General features: G+C 30.9%; 1 protein-coding gene and 1 non-coding gene across 2 annotated transcripts; both read right to left on the reverse strand.

The window, feature by feature from the left end:
- Positions 1–7,693: 7,693 nt before the first annotated feature.
- Positions 7,694–7,765, reverse strand: Trnam-cau (transfer RNA methionine (anticodon CAU)). Its single transcript has one exon. It is a non-coding gene; the product is annotated as a tRNA-Met (tRNA).
- A 2,477-nt stretch (positions 7,766–10,242) lies between these two features.
- On the reverse strand, positions 10,243–21,900 carry LOC109599961 (phenoloxidase-activating factor 3). Its single transcript, XM_049964586.1, has 5 exons — positions 21,750–21,900; positions 21,087–21,308; positions 17,550–17,740; positions 12,650–13,290; positions 10,243–10,554 (listed from the first exon to the last, which is right to left on the reverse strand). The coding sequence occupies exons 1-5, from the start codon at positions 21,750–21,752 to the stop codon at positions 10,361–10,363; spliced, it is 1,251 nt and encodes a 416-aa protein (XP_049820543.1). The 5' UTR covers positions 21,753–21,900; the 3' UTR covers positions 10,243–10,360.
- Positions 21,901–23,742: the final 1,842 nt, after the last annotated feature.

Consider the following 23,742-nt stretch of genomic DNA (forward strand, 5'->3'; position numbering starts at 1 on the left):
AAACAGGAAATTTTATAGAATGCTGGAGGAAATTAATAAGTTGAAAAGTTTATTTCTTGTTGCATAAAGTAATAAATTTTAAAAGAAAATTCTATTAAACTACGAATCCAGACATGAGCATGTCTACTAAAATTATTAATGGTCCTTAAGAACGCGTCTGATACTGAAGATAAATGACTAAAGTTACTTCTGAAATTATGATCAAGAAAAAATCTATTATATTAAAATTCACAATATAAAATAATTGAATATATTGGAGTGAGTGAAATGCCATTAATTTTCAGTAAAAGAATTACATGTTTCAAATATTTTTTTGGTTACATCAGAGTCAGCTTGTTAAATATATATGAAATCCTTTTAGGCCAAACAGAAAGAGTTATAGGCTTAGAATACAAAGGACTCTCTTATAGCTGTAACATTCAGAAACAATTCCAAGCAGAAAATCCGTCATATTTTCTTTAAAGATTAAACGAACCGTTCCATGGAATTAGGAAATACTGACTGATTGTACAGTTTGCCTTAGTTCTTTCCTTCGGCAACTGTTTTATTTTTCTTCGAACTGAAAGATGATTCGGTTCATTAGTAGAACAGGAAATGTGAGCACTTCAAACTTATAATTTACTTAGAACTTTATAGTTACAAAAGTTGAATATTGAATTACTTATTCGGCTTCGTTTAATAGTTAATATTCGCATAAAACCAACGTCTATTTAGCACTGATTTTTCTATTCTAGTTCTCTATAATATTCAGGAACCTCGTTCAGCTTTCCATTTCCCCATTGTTAATAAATCATTTCGTTATTGATTTTCATAAAGCCGTTCCTTTACATTAATCACTGATAATGTAGCACATTCATTATCTGGTTAGCACCAACTTCCAATGCAGTTAACTTTAGAACTGGGGGCTATTTAAACATCGTTAGGATTATTAACTCGACAAATGATACAGAGCAGCATATTGGCTAACACAAATCGTCTAGAAGGGATTCTTAATATAATTTCATATTTAATCACTCATCACAGGCCGTATTTTTTTACAATTTATGATGTCGTTTGTGTTGAGTACGTTAAACGTGATGACAATGTTCGTTTTGATTGTGCGTCCGCTCAGATAGAGCTGAATAAACAGTGGAAAATAATTCCAAGTTTGGGGAATATAGATAAACGGTAATGTATGCAAACGGTTTAAGGTAGATTAAAACCTTCCCGGCAATAAAGTGCCTGCCTAATACAGTCCCAGATGTTTTCCTGTTGAAATAATGGCTCAAACGATGCAATTTACACTATTCAACAGCAAAAACTCATGGTCCCGTCTTCCGGCTTCGTTATAAGACTACAAAATTCAGGCTACGTCAGATAAGAGAACGGTATCTACCGGAGATGAAATAATATATGGATTTATAGGTGAAAATAGCATGGTACATGTCATATAGAAAATATCTTTTACGTATTCGATTTTCTCGGAGATGAGATAAGTCGAATCCCATTCTTGAATTTATGCATACGTGAGATACTCGTTGATATTTTTGCAGAGGAAGAAAATATGTTGTAAAATATTTTAAGAGTATTTCAGTAGGGAAAAATATCACTAACCATAATTTCCAGTTTAAAGGCTTTAATAAAATATTGCGCAGGTCTTTGTGTCTTATTGTATATCTTTGGCCTTTTGCCCACTTCCTTTAAATTTGAATTCGATTTGACTTTAGTAATATCTAAACAAGTTTTGTATTCAATACATATTGTGATTAAGATGCTCCAGATGGAACGAAACATTTAACCATATAGGAAGTCGAAAAGGGTAAACGGGAGAATCAGGATGAGAGGGAATATACTTGATAAGAAAGGCAACCGTAAAAAATAATTTATGTCTCATAATAAAAATATTTTACTGCTTCTCAAATAAAATTCGTCATAAAATTTAATGACATTTTAAAATTATTTTAGGATTAAAAAATGAATTTATTTTTTATTTATTACTGCGTCCTTAACAACTTTGACTATTTGACCAAATACATACGAAACGTGTTTCTCAATAGTTTGTTGCATTTTGCACAAAATTTACAACGCCTAAAGCTGAAACGAAACGTAAATTTAAACAGTTAGTAAAGTAATTAATTAAATTCCTTTAAAAAGTGTTAAAATGACTCGGACACAATTTTGAACATTTATAATTGTCAACTCGCTGAACCCTCAACTTTAATAGGTTCTCATCGATTTCCCCTTTAGTACATCGGCTATGAAACTTCCTAAAAGGGTTTAGCCACATTCCATTCGTAATTAAAAAATTATTTTGTTGGCGAGTATGAGGGGAATTTTAATAAAAATACCAGACAACAGGTTTATTGGAAAAGAAGGGCAACTTTAAAGATTTCACTGGGATTCCGGAACAGCTGCAATGGCATTGATAACATAGCAAAAACGGGATCCTGCTGGCTCGATTTCGGTTCACTCTCCCTCATAATGATTTTCTGCGAAACGTCGACCCACCTTCGGAGAGCGCGACGTCTGCCATACTTGAATAGGACCCATCTGCTCTACGGCTCAACTGAACATTCACTCCTGGTTTCGGTTAATAGGGAATTTATATGCGCCCTATAAACTTGGAGACCGTATTAATTTCGACATAAGGTTGCCTACCTACTCGTATTGTTTAAGGTTAATCGAGATTGGGTCATTTAAAGAAGGTTAAACTAAACAAAACTATAGTGTATTAAACTTACAAACTAAACTGATGCTGTAAAATTAATTCTGTAACATTATTCTTTGATAAATTTAGTTGATTTTATGTAATTATTAAATATTATTATTAATTACAAAAATCCTTGTTTATTTACACTAATTTAAAAAGAAGTTTATAGGTTCAGATTTACAAATAAACTGTAAAAATAATTTAATTTTTTTATACTTTTTTTAAATCCCAAAAAAAACTGAAACATTGTATAAAAACTAATAAAACATGATTGTTTGAAATCATTGAAATCTTTGGATTATTGAAAAAATATATCTGCAAACAAATATACAAAAAAAAAAACATAAATATTAATAATTTTCAAACCGTCAGATTTAAAAACAAATGTTTTCTTTTGATTATCATTTATTTCTCGGGAACTTCAAATATTTCTTTTTTTTTCAAAAGATGGTTTATTTATTCAAATCACTTATGCTATAAAAATAAAAAATATGTATAAAAAAAGGGATGAAAGGTAGGCTATAAAAACGATGATAAATGCAGTTTTTTTATACACCCTAAAAAAAGTCGTGTATAATATAATACTTTCTTTATAAATATATTTTTTAGTTTGCACTTTACATTTAACAAAATAAAATTACATATACATCAGTGGCCACATAAATAGCACAAAACTTAAAATTAAACATTTAGTAAGATGTTTCATAAAAGGGTTTAATACAAATTTTGTCCATTCTGTATTTAAGGAGAGGAAAATTACTTGAATCACATATATTAGTGTGATTTGGTTGGCCAAAGAAATAGCACATTTCAATGTATTTACGTTTTGTGTATATACTTAAAATATGTACTCTTAATTGTTGGAATTTATTCTTAGTAGGATTTATATTATTTTACTAAATAAATTCACTTTCAGTAAGAAGAAAGAAAAATTGCACTCTAGAGATGAGAAAAAAAAATAATTAATATGAAACATCAAATATGTTATTGTTGATGTCGCTAAATACTTATGATGATTCTGAAAAATGTTTAATATTAACAAATATTAATCAACACACGCATTTCAAATTACAATAAGAAAATGTCCTAACAAAAAACAATTCCTTTTATTGACAGACACATTGGAAAAATAAAAAATAAATTAATTGGGTCATACAATATTAATGTGTCTAGAAGAACAATTAGGAAATTTAAAAAGTGAAAAGTGTTTAAACATCGTCTAGTCCAGCAATAATCTCCCAGCATGCTTTTGTCTCAAAATCCTTGATTGCTTCTTCTCAACATTCATTAAATCTTGATTCTCCTTATTCACCGTTCATCGCATCCAAGTTTTGTGGAAAAAAGCCCAAATGTGAATGCAAAAAATGTATTTTGAGTGACATCTATTCACCTAATTCGCAATAGTTTTTCGAAAAATCATCTACAGTGCTTTTGAAACATTTTCTGGCTGTGAAAAATCATCATTAAATAACTTCCTGATCTAAGGCCAACAAATATGCCTTCTTTAATTTTAGTATACAAAATTTTAGGAAAAACTGTTAACAAATGTTTAAAAGCAGCACCATATTTATTTAAAGCCTTGACAAAGTTTTTAAAAATACCTAGTTTTATATGCAGTGGTGGAAGTAGAAAATCATTTGTATCATCTAATGGTTTATTTGAAATGTTTTGTATTCCGGGAGAATACTCTGTTCTTTCTGTGCGACATAAAAGACAATTTTGGCTGTAAATTTGAACTCTAAACTACTTGAAAAACATCCTCCTTTTTCCAGTCAATCTGTGCTATTTATGTGACCATTTTACACATATTTTGTTTAAAATTTAATTTAAGTAAACATTATTTTGAGTTGTTAAGTTGAGTAAAAGAAATAATATAGTGGAATAATTTTACATAAAAAATCAAATATTTTTATTTCACAGGTGTACGTTTCCTAATTAACGTTAATAAATGTGTGCGCTATTTGTCTTGCACCCACTGTATTAAAAATTTATTCTTTATATTTACTATAAAGTTTCCAATATTATTAAACTGCCTCCAAAAACAAGTATAAGAGTAAATTGTAAAAAAAATCCACGAACAATAAATAAGTTAGAACGTAATTCCTGGGATTTAGAGAGAGAGAGAAAGATATTATGTACACTGTACACAACGTGTAGTCGAGTACATCCCACGAGACATCGTTTCTCAAGTTAAGGACGCCGAACCTCAAAACTCGGTAAATATTCTTATTCTATCAGGACAAACGAACAATTTATATTACTGGCCGTAAAGCAGAGTAAATAATAGAAGTTTAATCCCTGAAAGCGATCCAAACCACTATACAGTACAATCGCAAAATAAACCTTGTGTATACAGACATTTTCTTGTAAAAGATTACCATTTAAATGTTGAATGTTTTGTGGTTTCAGGATGAAATATGCAGTCCATAAATGTATATTATTTCAGTTTGAATTTAGCATATTGTTGTAAATTGAGTAATTTATGCTTCCAAATAAATATTTTTAATTAAAATGGTAAATGTAAATTCATTATATTTGTGAAAGCAACAATTATTATTATATTGATATTAATAGAGTAGATAATGTAATTAATCTATCTAAGTTATCAGTAAATACTAAATCATTTTGTGTATAATGTTTAATTTTAAATTTTCACATGACGGCCAATATTATCCATATATTTAGGTATGATAATTAGTTACAATGGGATATAATTCAGTGGCCATTATATATAGAACAAAAAAACAAAAAGAATATTGATAATGAACACTGTTTTTGTTACAAAAATCTCTTGTATACCAAATATCTTCACTACCCTTTGTATATAAAATACATGGCCATCAAAATAATTTATTGACTACTGTCAGGTTAGCCAACAAAGTTTACCGTTCCAAGATTTTTTGTTAAAATATTCAAATTGCGAATTGGACGGCTTAATTATTTAACAACAAACATTTTGTCATAGAAATTTAAACTGGAAATACACATTTATTTGATAAAAAATCCACCATGTCAACGATATTTCTTATAATAAATTCTTTCATGTTTTTACTCGTTGACGCCATATCATAATAAAAAGATATATGAAAAACCTTTCGACAACTGAATCCACGAAATACACAGATAATGTTCGGAAAATTCGTTTATGTCGGTATTTGGAGTTATCTCATTGGTTAGAGGCACGCCTCAGCTCTCCTACCTTTGAAACAATAGTGAAATCAAACAGAAATAATCAAGATTGACTTATAAAACGAATTGGCGTCAATAGACACATTTAAAGGTGTCTCTGGAGGACGCACAAAATTTAATATTAATCTGTTATTGCTTGTTTAATTATCCCTTTTACAACATATTACCCTCCTATCTTAGTTTGAATATTAAGTTTATTCATTTTAAAGAATAAAAACATAAAAAATATATTTTGAATATTAACTTGTCAATAAAATCATTTTTATAGGTGAGGCACTGCCTCTCATGCCTCATTTGAGAAGCGTACACTGAAATAATTTCAAAATTGAAATACAAATTTACAGCTTAAAACGGTTATTAAGAATAAAAATAAAAACAAAAAGCAAAATGAAAATAGCTTCCTTGTCAACAATTATCATAATGAGTCTGGTCCCAAAACTAATTCAAATTTCGTAATTAAATATAAAAATACCGACGCGAACGAGTTTCATTCGGAATGCTAACGTAACTTTAGGCTCCGTGCAAAAAGTTTAATTAAAACGAATTTGAAAGACAAATACGAAAGTAATTAGTCACAACCCTGAATAGTACAGAGCAATTATGTTGATGAAAGGTTGCATTAAGCTTCTCCTTGCTTTTTAATACCTTTCACCGTTGTTTGTGGCCGATTCTATTTGATGAAAACATCAATAAGAAGCGTGCTTTCAATAAAATAATTAAAATAAACCCGCAGTGAAATTAATTAAAATCGTAATTCTTCAGACGTGTGCATATTTAATTTTCCAATTGCGCTTTTACTTCCCCATTTACCGCAATTATTTCGAACCTGAAAGCACACCGTGAAACAAAGAATGTATGTAAATATATGCAGGATGCTGATCAATTATAAATGCATAGTTAGAATATTTGAAGCATGGCGAGGAATGTTAACGAACAGATCGTATTTTGCAAAAAGAATTTTCCGTCCGGAATAGCGAAAAGTGTGGCGCAGACATTTCATCAGATCAATGAAGGGGTTTCCAGTGAGACGGGATCTCGCTTCATATGCAACCATCGTGCAATTTTCTATGAATGGAAAACTGGTTTAGTGAATCTCTTTTAAATGCAAATTACTGTTTATTAGTATGCAAATAAACCTCTTTTTAATTCAGGTCGCTGTTTAAAATGCATACTCATAGAAGGTTATTTATCCGTATGTTTTCATAATAAAATTCCATGTTTATTACTAAATTTGTAATAATATATTAGGTTAAAATTTCTCAATTCACCGAATAATTCTTAAGGGTGACCAATAAAATGTTAAGGGAGAGAAGTGACCTTCGTGTTGTATAAAGATTTATTGGTTGGTAATTTTGATAAATTCAGACTTTAGAAACCCGAAAGCATTATATTATGCAAAGTTCCACTTTTCACAGTATTCGAAGTACAGAACCCTTGGGAGGACCCTAAAAAGTTTTTCGTTTAACAATAAAAAGCAATTCTGTTTGAGCTTAGTCCGAACTATTCAATTTTACATATAAAACTTCAAATAAAAATATCAATCGGTCAAGTTTTTGTAACTTTATTATAAAATGCACAAGAATAGCAACTATTATACAACGTATGCACCATAAAAGGGTCAATAGTGAATGGGATTCAAATATTTCGTTTTAATGTTAATGAAAAATTGTAATTTTACACATATACATACTGACATAACTTGATTATGGCTTGTAAAATCAAGATTTTTTGATTTTATTCTTCACAAAAATCTATGCCAAAGTATTGTAGTGAAAATAAACAAATATTTTTTAAACACAAACCACAAAAATTTGCTAGCAGAGCGTGGTTTCGATCCACGGACCTCTGGGTTATGGGCCCAGCACGCTTCCACTGCGCCACTCTGCTCTTGTAGGGTAAAATCTTAATTATCATAAAGAAATTTTAATATTTTTTAAAATCAGAGACATTTTATTTCATTAATGGAACACAACTAATCAACGCAGAAAGATTTTAGATTTTTTTAAATAATTTTGTTAATAATGTGTTGGTCTATTCTCTCAAAAAAGTCTAAACTTCCAACATGAGGCAGAGCATTATATTTATAAAATATTGGATCCCTGAGTCAATTAAGGTTAGGAAGAACATACGGCTCCACTACTTTCTGAAGATAACGTTGCGCTGTCATGTTGTCTTCCATGAGCAATAGCATCCCATATACTGGGGTGATAATCTTCTACGGCTGTAAACCGTTCGAACACTTACAACATGCTTTTGTTCTCCTAAATTGTGGTAAAAACCAAAGTTTACATGAGGAAACCTATACATACTAACACTACCAAATTTTAATTTAATGCGTCAATATGAAAATGATCCCAAATACAAATCCAAAATTGTAAGAGATTGGTTAGAAGATAAGCAACGATATTTTATCTTGCCTGTTCCAATCTCCAGACATAAACCCTATAGAAAATATGAGGGATCGCGTGTATAACCAAAGTAGTTTTAAAAATATTACAACTTCATATAGATTTATAGATATTTTATTTAAATTAGTAGAATCTATGTCTGTGTTAATATTAAATTAAATAACACAGATTCAATTAACAAAAAGCCCTTTGAAAATTAAAGTTACTGTTTAACTCGATTCAGAAAAATATATGGATAGAGAACTAAATAAAAATTTACTACGATATGTTATAAAAATGATAAATGTGTAAGTAAAATACCAAAAACATCTAAAAGATTTTATGAAAATATTTATTGAAATGTGTAATTAAATATGTATAACATGTAAACCTTTATTTTAATTTTCATTAGCAAAGATTATAATTAGTATAATTAATTTTTACATACTAAAAAATATAATATAACTATTGAATTTTAAAAATTAGCGAAGCTAGGTTAATTTAAGTATTTTAAACATAAAATAAAATAATATAAATAAAGGCAAAATCTTGATATTAACAGAAAAAACATTATTGTATATTAATAAAACATGTAATGTGAAATTTAGAAATTGTATGAGAGCAGAAGCACAAGAGTATTTTAATTTTATCAATAATTTGATAATATTTTTAAGTAATTTACAAAATATTATTATTATCCGCAAATAATATTTAAATAAATAATAATATTTCCTTACAAAAAATATATTATTATGCATTAATAGATATGTAGACTCAATAAGTCGTATGTCCACCATTAGTATCAATTATTACTTGACACCTATAGGGGATACCCCGTACTAAATTATTAACATAATCTTGAGCTATTTCTTTCCATAATTATGGGAGAGTCTCTGGGGGTGGTATGTGATGTGTAAGCCTTCTTTGTAGCTTGTCCCTAGCAAGCTCAATAGGATTGAGTCCTGGAAATCATGGTGGTAATGCGAAATGAGGGATTTGACTTTCTTCATCAATTTCAGCTCTATGTGATCGAATATTAACGCCAAGCAAAAACTGATCCTCAAAGGCGGCAAGAAAATTAACAATTATTTGCTCAATAATATTTCGCCTGTATATATCAACTGTAATACTGCCCTGACAAATGTAGAGATCCGTTCTTTCCCCAAATACAGATTGCAACCCAAACCATAACACCTTTACTTCTAAATGGATGAACCAACTGGCAAGGTCTTGGATTTCTTGGTCTTGTCAATATACGTATTCGACAATTATGTAAAAATCGACAAAATATGGATTCGTCTGTGAAGAGTACTGAACGCCGTTCGTCTGTCCAATTAACATCTCACGCAAGTCTTTCTCACGAATCAAAGGTTTCTGGAAACAAGAGTACCAGTAGCATCATGAAGCCGTTGGGACAATACTCCTTTGCATAATTAACATAACATATCGATCATTTTGAGCGGGAATCAAGGCCGACTTGTTCTTTGTCGTTCAGCTACATTTCCCGTGTTCTTTTATGTAAAAAATATAAAAGATAAATAATTTAGATTTATGAAGAATCAAAAAGAGACTTTTATGCTTTAACATCATATACAATGTGGGATCCATTCATCATCTTCTATGCAACCATATTGTAGCTATGGAGTGTGATATTCTTTTTATTTATATATTGTATAATATTTAATTATTTATGAATTATTATTTAGAATTTCTAATTATCAAAATCAAGGAGGAATTCTGTAAGCAGAGTTATAAAGCTTGAACATGTAGGGTGTTTGTAAAGTTCGGGGAAATGTGAATTTATCTGACCTACAGCTAATTTCAAACGTTGATTCGTAACTTCTGCTCTCCGAATTTTACTTATAACTATTATAATAAAAGAAGTTTTATTTAAGCTGCACCTGATGGCATCTCATCTTTGTCGCCCTTATTTCAAATACACCTGTGATTCAGAGGAAAAGAATAAAATAAAACTAAAAAATTTAAATCAAATTTATTCAACGTCAAAACCTTAAAGAAAGAAAAGAAATTAGGAAATCAATACGTCGGAATAGTTTTAAAAATACATTGCACACATAAATAAAATCGGGGTCACTTATAAAGTGGCTGCGCGGATCCATCTGGTGAAATTGGGCACGCCGGTTAGGACGACAGTCGCGGCTTTGTTGCATACATATTTATCCTGAAGTGCAACTCCAAGAGTTACGATGCCCCTCAATTCCCAGACGTTGCCCGTGCTGCGTAACGAGGCCGCACCGCTGCCGGAGTCGCCCACACACCGGGATTCATCTGCAAGTGAAATCGCACTTAAATATTAAAATCGGTTTATGTCGTACTTATTTATTAGTCGGAGAAACCTTCACGACCTCGACACGCCTGACGTTTTCAAAGAAACTTGGATCGGGCTATATCGATTTTGATGTTGTGGGTCCTTTCATACCACGAAATCGGCATTTTAATAAGTTCTCGCGTCAGACTACCTTTAGAAAATGCTAAGCAAACACAAACTACAATATGTTGATGTAAAGAAACTATTAAACGTGAACTTTTCCAAAGAAGCAAATGATCTTAAAACTAAACACACTTTATTCCTTTTATAAAGAGTTATAGAGATGAATACATTCAATAAATATTATTTTATAGTGTGATTATATACGAACAGTTTCTATTAGTATTTGGTGCTGAGCAGATAGCTAAGAAATGTCAAATTGTTCTATCTGTGACAAATTAAACAACATAGTGTAAAAAAGTTCTGGAATGGTGAAAAGCAGAATAAAATTGCAGTCGATTTAAATTTAAATAAGGACGATTACTAATTTTAACAGAAGTAATACACTGAAAGGAGTTTCCAGAAGTTGTAGAAAACCAAGACTAATAGAGCCGTAGGCGCATCCTGCATAAATCAAGAAATTAATGAAGTCAGTGTGTCGGTGAGTACCATAAAAAGAAGACTGGTCTCTGTGATAGAAAATGAGCAAAGAAGACCATCATTTAAAAAAAAAGCAGCAACGAGACTACTTTTTGCAAGAGAACGTGTGAACAGGACAGAAGAACAATGGAAAACAATGTTGTTTTCCGATAAATCCAATTATTTAAATCTGACGGTATTTCATGGGTGAGAAGACCAATTAATGAAAGGCATAATCCCAAATACACTAAACTGTGAAGCATGGTGGAGGAGGCCTTAAGGTTTAGGGATGTTCTTCTAGGTTTTGAGATAGGCCTGCTGGTTAAAATAGACGGAATAATGGATCGCTTCCTTAATTGTGGCACTCTGGATAATCATATGCTTCGATTTGTCCAAGATAACATAAATTTAAGGTGGGCCTTCGAGTACGGTAACGATCCGGAACACACTTATAAGCTACTTAAAGAAAGGTTCACTTCTTAAGGAGTACATGTACGAGAAGAAAGTCCAAACCTCAATCCAGTTGAAAACCTTTGGGATGAAATTAATCGGAGCATCTATACAAAATTTGAACGAACTCTACGAAGATATTCAAAATCAGTGGAAAGAAATATCGAACGATTATATTGAAAAGCTACTAAAATAATAAAAAATGTGTTTATAAGTTATTAATAATAATAGATATGCCACTAGCTATTAAATAAAGGAAGGCTAAATTTACATAAAATTGTTTTATTTTATAGTTACTCTACTCTGAATTTTTTTTCAGATATTAATAAATTACCTAATAAACAATTATATTGACGTATTGTTTTATCAAACATATGGATATTTAAACGTATACTTTTATCACGACAAATGAAAATTTCTAAAGTTGCTCTATTTATGAACGATAGAATAATATATTTATATTTATTTCTATATGAAAGTTATTTTTGTCTTATTTTATTTAATGATTCTGTGTTCAATATTTTATTTAATAATATAATATTTTTTTCAATATCTAAAATTTAACACTTTTAACATGTATAACGTGATAAATTTTTGTATTCGTCATAAATCCGATATCATATGTTTTAATCTTTAGCTCCAACATAAAAGTAATTAATGGCATTCACAACATGTATTATCGTATCTAATCTTAAAGGGTAGTTTCTGTACGCATTACAACTACCTACGTGGAATTTTATGTAACAAAATTAGAACATGTTATCAAACACAACATCTTCATAAATATGGAACGAATTTGTCATTATTATTAAAGACCTTCACTGGTCAAGAAAACGGAATTTTTTATGAAAGAACATAAATTTCTCGTAAATATTTTGAACCGATTCACTTAATGACGCATTTTTTAATATATAATTTTCTATTGTTACTGAAAGAACTGAAAACTTTTTAATATGCTCCTTCCAAACTTCGTGGTTAATAAATAAATTAATTCGGCTTGGAAGACGTATTAGAGTCCAGTCTTACCTGATATATAGGAAGCGCAATAAGTATTATCTCCAATGAGGGGACTGACATCAGCCAATCTCTGTTCGCATTCGTCCGCCTTAATTTCCTTAACTTCGACAGACTCCAATTTACTGCCGATGTTCAAGCTTTTATCCAACGTGTATCCGACGATGACGTTTTTCAATCCAGCTTCGCCGCTAAGTTCAGGCAGACAAATCGGTCGTACAAAATCGTCGATATTAACATTGGAGCTTAATTCAACAACGGCGATGTCGTTGAGGAGATTGGCGAATTGATAGCCCGGATGCACCTTGATGCTGACCACACCCAAATCTTGTTTCGATTTCACTTCGTTGTTGAGGTCGGATTTTCCGAAAGAAACGCTCAGCTGTGGAAGCGTGATTTTATCTTGGCTTCCTCTGTAAGTGACGCAGTGTGCAGCTGTAAGTACGTGTCTGGGAGTGATCAGCGTCGCTTCACATAGATAACGGGATTTGTCATTTTCCTTCAAAAAGATGGCAGCCTGCCATGGATATTCAGATTTTGGACTTGTTTTCCCGCACTCGAACTTCGGAAGCGACGAGGATTTGGGTTTGATCAAAACTTCGGAAAGGAAATCTTTGCTGTTTACGTCATTTTGGAAAATATCAGCTGGTTCACTGAAAATAATATAAAATAAATTTAATTTTATAAATAAATAAATTGCATGTTAAACTAAGCTTCAGCACCTTGAGAATTATAAAAGGTGTATTACTGAATATTTAATGAAGCTCAAAAATCGTAAAAATGCCAGGATATCCATTAATTAACAAGATTCCTTTACAAATAATCTTTCTTCACAAGGAAGGTTTGTCACATAGGCAAATTGTTCGAAGACTGAACGTTTACAACGCAGTAAATAAAGAACTAGAATTAGTGAATGATGACCGATGAATTGGAGTGTGGCGAGAAAGAGGTGTACTGAATTGTTGTGGTACTCTGGTACGTGTTAATGTCACAATGACTGTACCAATTTATATAAATCTAAAAACGAGAGCAGCTTTCATATTTATAGACGACAATCCTCGTCCACATCGAATCCAAGTAGTTAGAGACGTTCTTAGAGAAGGAGAAATCGAAAGAATGGATTGCCACCATTTTCATAGGATACGAACTCAATTGAGCATGTATGGGATTACTTATCCAGATTAATTCAGCGCCGTTTAGATCCTCCTATGAGAATTCCAACTGCAGTTGAAGACTGGAATAATATCCTTCAAGAAATCATTGATAATCTAGCAAATGGCATGCGCAGCCGTTTAAATGCTTTATTACAAATCAGGGGTGGAAATACGAGGTATTAAATTAAATTGTTAACTTATATTGCTATAGTTTTCGATATTAAAGTTCGTTGATGATGAAGATAATTCTAATAATAAATTAACAACAAATTTTGTTAATTTTAAATTAAATTGTAGCGCAAAACATTTGAAACCGAATGTTTTAAAAAGTTTTCCTAACGTTAATTAAGTTTATAAACCAGCTATCTCGTTGGTTAGTCAGCATAGAAGTATTATGAATGTGTGACTTTTCAAGTGTTCCCATCTCCTCAAGTAATTAACAAAAGAAGTTCTGAATAATCATGCAAAACCGCTAAAATGTGAGAAATGTGTCAGTGTTAATTAATTCGAAAGTCGAAAAGAAACAAAGGAAATGATATTCTAAAAAAGCAAGAATTAATTGCCCCAGTAAGCAGAGGCTTTAATCCTTAGCGAAAGTCGGCTAGAGAGATCACTTAAAGAAACTTTTGAGAGAAAGATGAATCCTTAACAAGTACACAGGACAGGTTCGAAAGCTTTTGAAAACTTGAGAGTTGCTACAAGATTTCCGGTTGCATAGTAATTGGGTTTTATGAGATATGTGTCCTCACACATCACTTGCTAACTTAAATGGGCTTGTTGGAAAGTTAAATTGGCAAACATTATGTATATAGGACCTTTACGTAATTGTACCTTACTTAAAGACTAATTTTGTTTTAGAACAGTGAAATTGTGTTATAGTTAGGTCTCAATTACAGACAAAATTTAAGATATAATAATGATTTAAAAAATATTATTCCGAACTAATTTGATAAATTTAATGACATTAGAGATTGGGATCTGAATTTATGATCTGGTTTAAGTTCAGCCGTAAAATATTAAATTGAGTTCAAAACTTTGCAATTTTCAGCGCATATTGCGTATCGATTATACAATTTACGAACTGTAAAAGAGTAAAAAACAATTAATTTTAACACCAGTCTGTACGGGTTAACGTACTACTATAAAATATAAATTTGCATTTATATGATCTAGTCAGAACCCTTAAATCAAAACGAGTACTTTTGTCGCAATCATGATGAAAAATAAAATGGAACAAATAAGTTTTCAAAGATTATTCATGAATATATCATTCAAGGTTAAAGTAATTTGACTGATCCAGTTGTAAGTTTAAACTTGTTTACGTGATATTTGTATTTTACGTGAACAGAGTGAAAAGTAATTCATTGATCTAATAGCATACCAAAATATAAACGAAGATTTATGAGAATTTATAGAATAAAATAATTATAAAAGTTTTAAACGAAACTGGCTTAACCAAATTAACTGGTACGTAATTAATATATAATTACACTAATTTACACAAACATGCGTCACGACAAAATGGTACAATTTTATGTATTATGTGAATTTAAAAATGTTAATTAGTTTTTAAAGAGAGCACATATTGGTCAGTAAAAACGGTTTTTTATATTTTAATCGTATAAAATATAAAGAAGAGACTCAAACATATAACAATGGTAGTAATTATAAGTAATCTAATATTTTGTCCTGTAAGGTAAATTAAATGAAATAAAAACATGTTTCTATATATGTTATTGTCATCTTACTTTTTACATTTTGATTCAATAGTTTTTTTGTTTGCAAGTTTGATCTACCAAATTATTTCATCTCTGAGATTACTCTTAATGAACAATTTGACCAATAAGAAAATAGTTCAAAGTAAGTTATTAATTCAGCCGAAATAAGTAGAGATTTTTTTAATAGAAAACTGAAAACTTTAGATGCCTCTTATCATCGTTTTTCTCGAAACTTTCTAAAACGCTGAAGAATGTTAAAAAATGAAGCTGTGTTTCCATTTAAAGGTTGTTCGATTATTCTTTTTAATTTAAATGAATTTTAAGTATCTAAACATTTCGTACCTCCCTGTATATATGGATGTTTTTATTTACCTAGTTTTTGTATAATTTATTATTTCGAGCAGGGTTCATAAGTAAAGCAACCAAACGGTATATTCAATATAGTTGATTTTATTATTTGTTTCCGTGTCCAACATCGTTCCTTAAAGCTAAAAATGCCTATTTTCCGAATCAAATTAAACGACACATTGTAGAAAAGTTCTGTAAGGTTGAAAAACTTCAATCGATTTAAATTTAAACAAATCGATCATTTCGAGGACGATTTCCAATTTCAACAGAAAGAATATACTGAAAGGAGTTCCCTAATATTTCCCAGGAAATTAAAAATATTTGCTTTTTTAGTCCCTTTTATCAGCGCATCGCGCATAAATCAAGAAAAAAACGAACTCTGTCAATGAGAACCATAAAATGAAGACTAAAAGAAGCTAGTCTCTATGGTTTCATTTGTTGAAGATAACATGAGTTTAAGATGGGCATTCCAGCACGAAAACTATCCGAAACAGACTTCTAAATTAGTAAAAAGAATGTGTCGCTTCTCGAGGATTACGTGTCACATACAGCCCAAATCTCAATCCAGTTGAAAACCTTTAGGAGGGAATTGATGGGAAAGCCCATGCAAAAAGACTATAAAATTTGAATGAACTCTACGAAGAAGAAAAGCTACTGAAATCAGTGAAAAAAAAAGTTTAGAAGTTGTTAAAAACAATGAATCTACTAGATACTAAATAAAGGAAAGCTAAATGTATGTACGTAAAACGTACGTTTTATTTTATAATTACTATACTTTTGACCCTTTCAAATATTAATAAATACCTTACTAAACCTACTAATAAACAATTATATTGACGTATTGTTGTTATCAAACATAACTTACAATAAAATGGATATTTAAAAGTATACTTTTATCAAGACAAATGAGTTGTTGCTATATTTATGAACGATAGTGTATGTTTTTCAATATTTAATTACTATAGTTATACTAAGTTAAAACAAAAAAACTTTTTCAGACCACATATGACTTCATGTTCTAAAATTTGTATAAAAATTATGGAGTTTATCCAAACTTATACACCAGTATTCTGCGAATAAAGAAAATACTTTTTTTTTAACCATAACGAACATTTTAAACACCATATTTTAGGCATAAACCTGATTTAATTTTTAAAGCAGTTGTACTAAAACGCATGCCCCATCGAAAATAATTGATAACGTGTACGAACCCTTATTCCCTGACCTATAATATCTTTATTATTAATAAAAAAGCAAAGCAAAAGCAAATGTACGAAACACCAATCTTTTCAGCGTCGTTTAATTATTTCCATGATTTTTATGTTGGCTAATTCTCGCTGGTCCCTGGAATTTAATAATTCCATTTGAGGTTTCTCGGAGAGTAATACATCAAATGTAGAAGCGAGTGATGTTGGCAGCTCTATTATGGAATATGGGTAGCGATTATTTTAGAACAAAGTCGGGGGGTAATTATTCACACGCCAAACTCGAGCTTTACAGAAATTAATAAGGAAAGCGAGAGCATTGCCATTAAGAGGACAGGTAAAACTTCATTGTTTGTGCAATTCCATAATACTTTTTTTAAAAAGTATAACTGACAATGAAAAATTCTACTATTTCGAGTAATTTAAAGCGATTTAACACTTTAATGCCCGGGCTGATACATTTTTAATTAAAAAATATAGCACTCACCCTCCTTGTTCTGGGCACACTGTTCTAGCATTCAATCGATAACCTGTTAGGCTTGGGACTTTATTACCATCATATTTAACAATTATCCTGACATTGGTTGGAGATTTCGGCGATAGGACGAAGTTGGGATTTTTAATTAATAATTCGTCGTTCGTAGGTGATCTGGATTCCACCTGGCCATCGAATCCGGGCTGAAAAAATAAAAAAGCTACTGTCAATGTTGCAACGTAATGAAAGATGACCCGTAGTGAATCAAACATTAAACGAATGAACAAAATGAGACGAGTCACAAAACAAATATTCCCAAATATAAATCAAAACATCAAAATGATTGTAACGTAAAACAAACTAAATAATTTTAAAAATCCCTTTGAAATTGAATTTGTAAAGCAAAATGCAGTTTCAATTCAGCCATGATAAATTGTTATTCGCCATATTAATCAAACTTTAGTCAGCACACTTCTAATGTAAACAGGTAAATTCAATTGATGTGTTTAGCACTTTAACAGGTGCTTCCAATCCCATGCCATATATTTTCATAATGCATACACTACAATCCACAATTACGTACTGTTATCCAGATAAAGTGATCATAAATCTCATGTTTGCAATAGTTATTTTTGTGCTTTTTTCAATTTTTAGACGTTTATCAATTTTCAGGTGTTCATCATACATCAAAGTCCATGCAATTATTCAACCCTGAAAGTTGGAAATTAACCAAACGTGTGTAATTAATTAGTAGAATACCTGATTCAATGCTGAGACTATTATTTCAAGCTTCCATTACCGAATTATATTTTGATTTCCCATTGGTTGAAATTAATTTAATTTCAAGCCGACACGTTAACACCCTTTTAATATAAGCACGTGAGCTTTATAAAGATCAATGAAGTTCATAATTAATTTAAAATTAGTTGTGCCCTCGAAATTGTATAATAACGGTGATTATGGTGAGTTCAAAATAACAAACCGTACATCACATAATTTAAATTTTGCAAAAATAATCCAATCCGAACGTGAATCTGACATTATCCAACAAATTGAAACATTTCACACAAATAGAAACAAAAGAGACTCACGCGGCGCAACGTAAACGTCAATTTAAAAATAACAATGTCGGAATTTTCCGACTTCCGTTTTCATCCCTTTCGACGATTTCTCCTGTCAACGTGATAAACGTACCGAAACTGTACGGCTAAATAAAAGCAATCCTGGCGTTAAACGAAATTTAATAAAAGGCTGGAAAACGAAGTTAACTAGCGTAAAACCGCATTTAAATGTAATTTGTAGAATTTTAAGGCTTAAGTTTTACGGGTCGAACTGTGTGCTTTTTTCTAACGGTTAACGAACCATTATATAGCGGTTGGATATCCTCCACCACCCGTAAAACACGGGGGAAATTACATATCTAAAGGATTTTAGGACAAAGCCCGACGAATGCTCGAAATTCAACTGCTTGTGTTTAACTGGAGTGTCTCGTTGTGTTCAGCCATAATTTTCTGTGTGCAGACATATTGATAATTTCATTTTTAATGTTACCACCGTCAACAGCTAGATGTAATTTTTTTGTGTTAGAAACTAGTCACAATGAAATAGGTATTAATATTTAAAATATTCGCATATTTTTTGAGATATCTTGTACGCATTATTTACACACACTGCAGTACATTTTATTGCAAAAATCTTATTTATTTTTTTAATATCAGTAGAAAAACTAAAATAATAGAAATTTATCGTAAAATGATTCGGAATAGACTCGTTTAATTTGCGAATAACATTGTTTATCGGTCGTCTTCACCGTACTGTGTCATGAACAACATATCTCTTGGAAGACCTATTGTACAAAGAAGACATTGAGATGAAGTTGTTAAGGACCTTTACACTTCTGCAAGAAGGTCGATCGCAGAGGTAAGTGGCAAACTTGTTCTAAAGTCAACCGGTTATTCACATTGTGGAATCGGTGCTGAGAAATTGGTATCAGCAGTAACAAGAACAGCTCGCCAGTTAGGAAACCTTCACTTTATGATCACATGGACACATTTATCTACTAAAACCGTATGTAAGAGACTTCATGAAGCCAATTTATATTCAAGACGTGCAGCTGTTATTCTTGAATTAACTAAAGCACGAAGGAGAATAAGTAGAAACTTTGCTAATGAACACATTAACTGGAACATGAAGCCGAGGAAGACAATTGTCGTTGAGAGAAGACCTTTTTAGAGTAGGATCTGTAATGGTATGGGGAGGTATAACTTAACCGACATACAGTCCTTCACAACTTAGCGAACAGCCTGGCAATACATTGAATCAGTATGGACCATATTTTACTTTACAACATGATAGTGCAAAACCACATACTGACAGATTTGTTTAAAATTTCTTTAAAGAGCATAATATGGGGGTTATAGAGTTGCTAGCGAACAGTCTCGATATGAATTCGATAAAACATCTTTGGGACATTCTAGGGCGATGGTTAAGAAATCTGGAACTTGCAAATAATCTTCAAGAATTAGCTCAACAGGTTCAGAGAGAATGGAACAATGTACCTCAAGACTTGATCTTCCCGTTGATACCATCAACGCTTCAATATTGCGCCAAACTTCGAAGAAGTAGAAGTGGGCATACTCACTATTAAATATAGGAATATCTTTAATTTTCCGACATTTTATAATGTTACAATAATTTGAGTATTGATGATTAAATTCTGTACAATTTATTATTAAGTTGTTTTATATGGGTATTAACTATAAATGATCAAAATTTCATTTCGTATTTAGTTTAGTTTTAAAGTGAAACGTATTTCATTGTGTCTAGTTTAGTTTAATATATTATTGTTTTAATGAAAACTCATCTAAATCATTTAAAATCGATTGGGTTTAAAATAAAAAGCATTCAATAGTTTGAGGACTACTGGTTTTTCATAAAAACCCTTGTATTGTAGGAAATATTCTATAATTATCCAAGATTATTGTGATTGCTGAAAGCAATTCTTGATTTCAGTTTAATATCGCAACTGGGAGATTTTATGTTTTTGAAATCAACAAAAATATTTCAGTATAATTATGATTTAAGCTGGAAACCATTGTGTAAAAGTGCCACCGAACAGAGGGCCTCGCCAAAATAATGAAACAACTTGGAACTGTAGAAATCACTTAAGAATTCGTTGGGAGATTGTTCGATTGAAATGTAAAAGCATAAACTTAATTTTGTATATATAAAACGTCGGTAAAAAGTTAAAATTATGAAAAACTTTCTTAATGATCTTTAGATTCTCATTAAATATTATTAATTGGATTAATTAGGTAACTCCTCGAACAAGAAATTTCTAATTATCGAGCTCATTTGTATGTAAGTCCTTTCTCATTTTTTCCATTCATTAAATTGTAAACAGACATTTCAGAAAAACAATACAAAAAAAACATGTCAGCAAAGTTTCGAAAGACTTTCTGAAACAAAACAGACCACAAACATTCCTTTGTGGTTGGGGCCCTTTTTTTTCGAATGAAAAGATCCGGAGCGCTGAAAGAAAATACTCACGGGCAGAACAATCTCTTTCACGGTCGTATCGAATTTGACCCGGATCCAGAGTCCTTGCAATTCGTCGTCGGTCGCCAGTTTTAGAGTTCCCTCCCATTGTTGGCCCTGTTCCCCACCCTCGTACTGGAACTGTTCGGGACAGGGGGATGGTTTAACGGCTTGGACGAACGACACCAGTGCCGCCACCAAACAGGCGGCCATCAAAGCTTTCGACTGTGGATTCTGGAAAGGAAATTGCAGTTAACACCTGGTTCCTACTCGTCAGTGCTTTGTTCGGGACGGCCGACATGGATGTGTGCAATTTTGATTTGGCCCGTGTAATTGAAAATCAATGGCGGATGTTTGAGTAATGGACCGAATTGATTGAATACTTTGCGTGGTTTGCACATACATCATGTACTCCCAAGACCTGGATTAATAATATATATATTTGCTTTCACAGTATAAAAAAAATATTTTACCTTAATTTCTTACTGTGTATTTTCAAGAAACTTATTAATTTTTTAATGATAAAAATCACACTGCTTACCCTGTTCACACAGTCTGTATAAATAATATGTTTAATATTTATTTATGCCATTGTTTGTATTAATGATTTAGTAATACGGTAATTAAAAACTAAATTAATATGTAGAAATGAAAGCAAAGTATTGCCTTACTTACCATTGCGACCTCACTACACAACAATTCATCGACAACTGATTTTCATCCGACTTCTTTATTTACAAAAACAACTTCGAAACTCGTCTTAATATACCGAGTTGTTTCGTGGTCAAGGACTCTAATACAAATTGGAATTATGCGGATTATCCAGCAGTCATCATACCAAGAACGAATTTCGTGGGGAATAACCACATATTTAGTTTTTTAATATATAAACAAGTTAATTGAGATTTGTTTACTATTATGAATGTATTTATAATGTATTCAATTTAGATTAAAACGATAACACAGGAAGTATAACAATGAAACCAATGGCGTCACAATGAAATTTCGGTTGACACCTTCAAAATTTAATCTTTAAATAGACTGACTGGGAAATACCCCCTATTAATTAATAATTGAAATGTTTGTTATGATGTAAACAATTTTGTCGCCGGAAGGTCTAAATTATAATTCATTCAAACATTTCATCATTATTTACATTTAGCATCGAATTAAATTAGAAAGATTTATTTATTTAATTATTCTTTTTATGCTGTTTACATGGGAAAATACTACAATTATTGTTTTATTTTATTTATCATTAACTTATATTTTAAATGTTTTCACAAACTTTAATGATATGAACATAAATATTTTCATTTTTATTATAAAACTTTTATTTTGTAAAATATTTAATAGACTGTCATTTTTTTCAGCATCAAGTGTAATACTAATGAATTGTAAAACTGTTACGGTCTAAAACAACGTAAATTCGTGAAATTTATGAAAAAAAACGTGCACAGAATCCCATTGATTTCTTTGGTGTTATCGTGTTTTAATCGTCATATTAAAAATAATTTTCTGAAGATCACCGTACACCCTTCGTTCACTAAAAATCGACGATTTAAATAATTAAGAGACAAAATTTAGGTTGAGCGTCAGTACTATAATCTCCACTAGGAAGTATAAAAATGACTCCAAAGGGGGTTACAATGAAATTTCGGATGACATCTTCAAAATTTAATCTTTAAATAGATTGATTGGGTAATACCTTCAATTAATTAATAATTTTAATATTTGTTACGATGTAAACAATTTTGTCGCCGGAAGGTCTAAACTATAATTGATTCAAACATTTCATCATTATTTACATTTAGCATCCAATTAAATTAGAAAGATTTATTTATTATGTATTCTTTTTATGCTGCTTCATTTACATGGGAAAATACTACGATTATTATTAATTTTATTTTGTTTTATTATGATTAACTTGTATTTTAAATGTTTTCACAAGCCTTACTATTATGAACATAAATATTTTCATGTTCATTATAAAACATTTATTTTGTAAATGCGTCAACATAGTACAATACTGTCTCTTGCGGCAGTAATCAAGTGTAAAATTAATGAATATACAACAGTTACGGCCTTAAAGTATGTAAATTAGTGAAATTTATGAATTCATATATAGATGGTGGAGGAAGACATATAATGCCCCTCATATATAAGTTTGCTGAACCAGATACGAAAGGCAGGCAAAGATGCCAGGCCCTTGTCAACTGAGTTCGAAAAAACAAGACCAATCAGAGGAAGATCAAAGATCCTAGCTTCCCACTGCCACTGGTTTGTGAAGTGGTACTGAGCCCCAGGTCCACGACATGGTGGATCCATTATGGAAGTAGTCGTGCTTAAATGGTCTTAGATTAAAAATGATTTTCAGAGGAGCACCGTCCATACTTCTTTCACTAAAAATCAACCATTTAAATGATTAATAGTCAAAATTTAAATCTTCTAAATTTAATCTTTAAATAGATTGACTGGGTAATACCTTCAATTAATTAATAATTTTAATATTTGTTATGTTGTAAACAATTTTGTCGCCGGAAGGTCAAAATCATAATTCATTCAAACATTTCATCATTAATTACAATTAGCATCGAATTAAATTATAAAGGTTTATTTATTAAGTATTATTTTTATGCTACTTCATTTACATGGGATAATACTACAA

Source organism: Aethina tumida, chromosome 3 (genome assembly GCF_024364675.1).
Source record: "Aethina tumida isolate Nest 87 chromosome 3, icAetTumi1.1, whole genome shotgun sequence".
NCBI lineage: Eukaryota > Metazoa > Arthropoda > Insecta > Coleoptera > Nitidulidae > Aethina > Aethina tumida.

What these genes read in the sequence shown, in the direction of transcription:
- LOC109599961 (XM_049964586.1), bottom strand. An exon ending in TGAAAGAGATTGTTCTGCCC is followed by an intron (nt 17,741 to 21,086) that starts GTGAGTATTTTC and finishes TTATTTTTTCAG; the next exon opens with CCCGGATTCGATGGCCAGGT. An exon ending in GTGTGCCCAGAACAAGGAGG is followed by an intron (nt 13,291 to 17,549) that starts GTGAGTGCTATA and finishes TATTATTTTCAG; the next exon opens with TGAACCAGCTGATATTTTCC.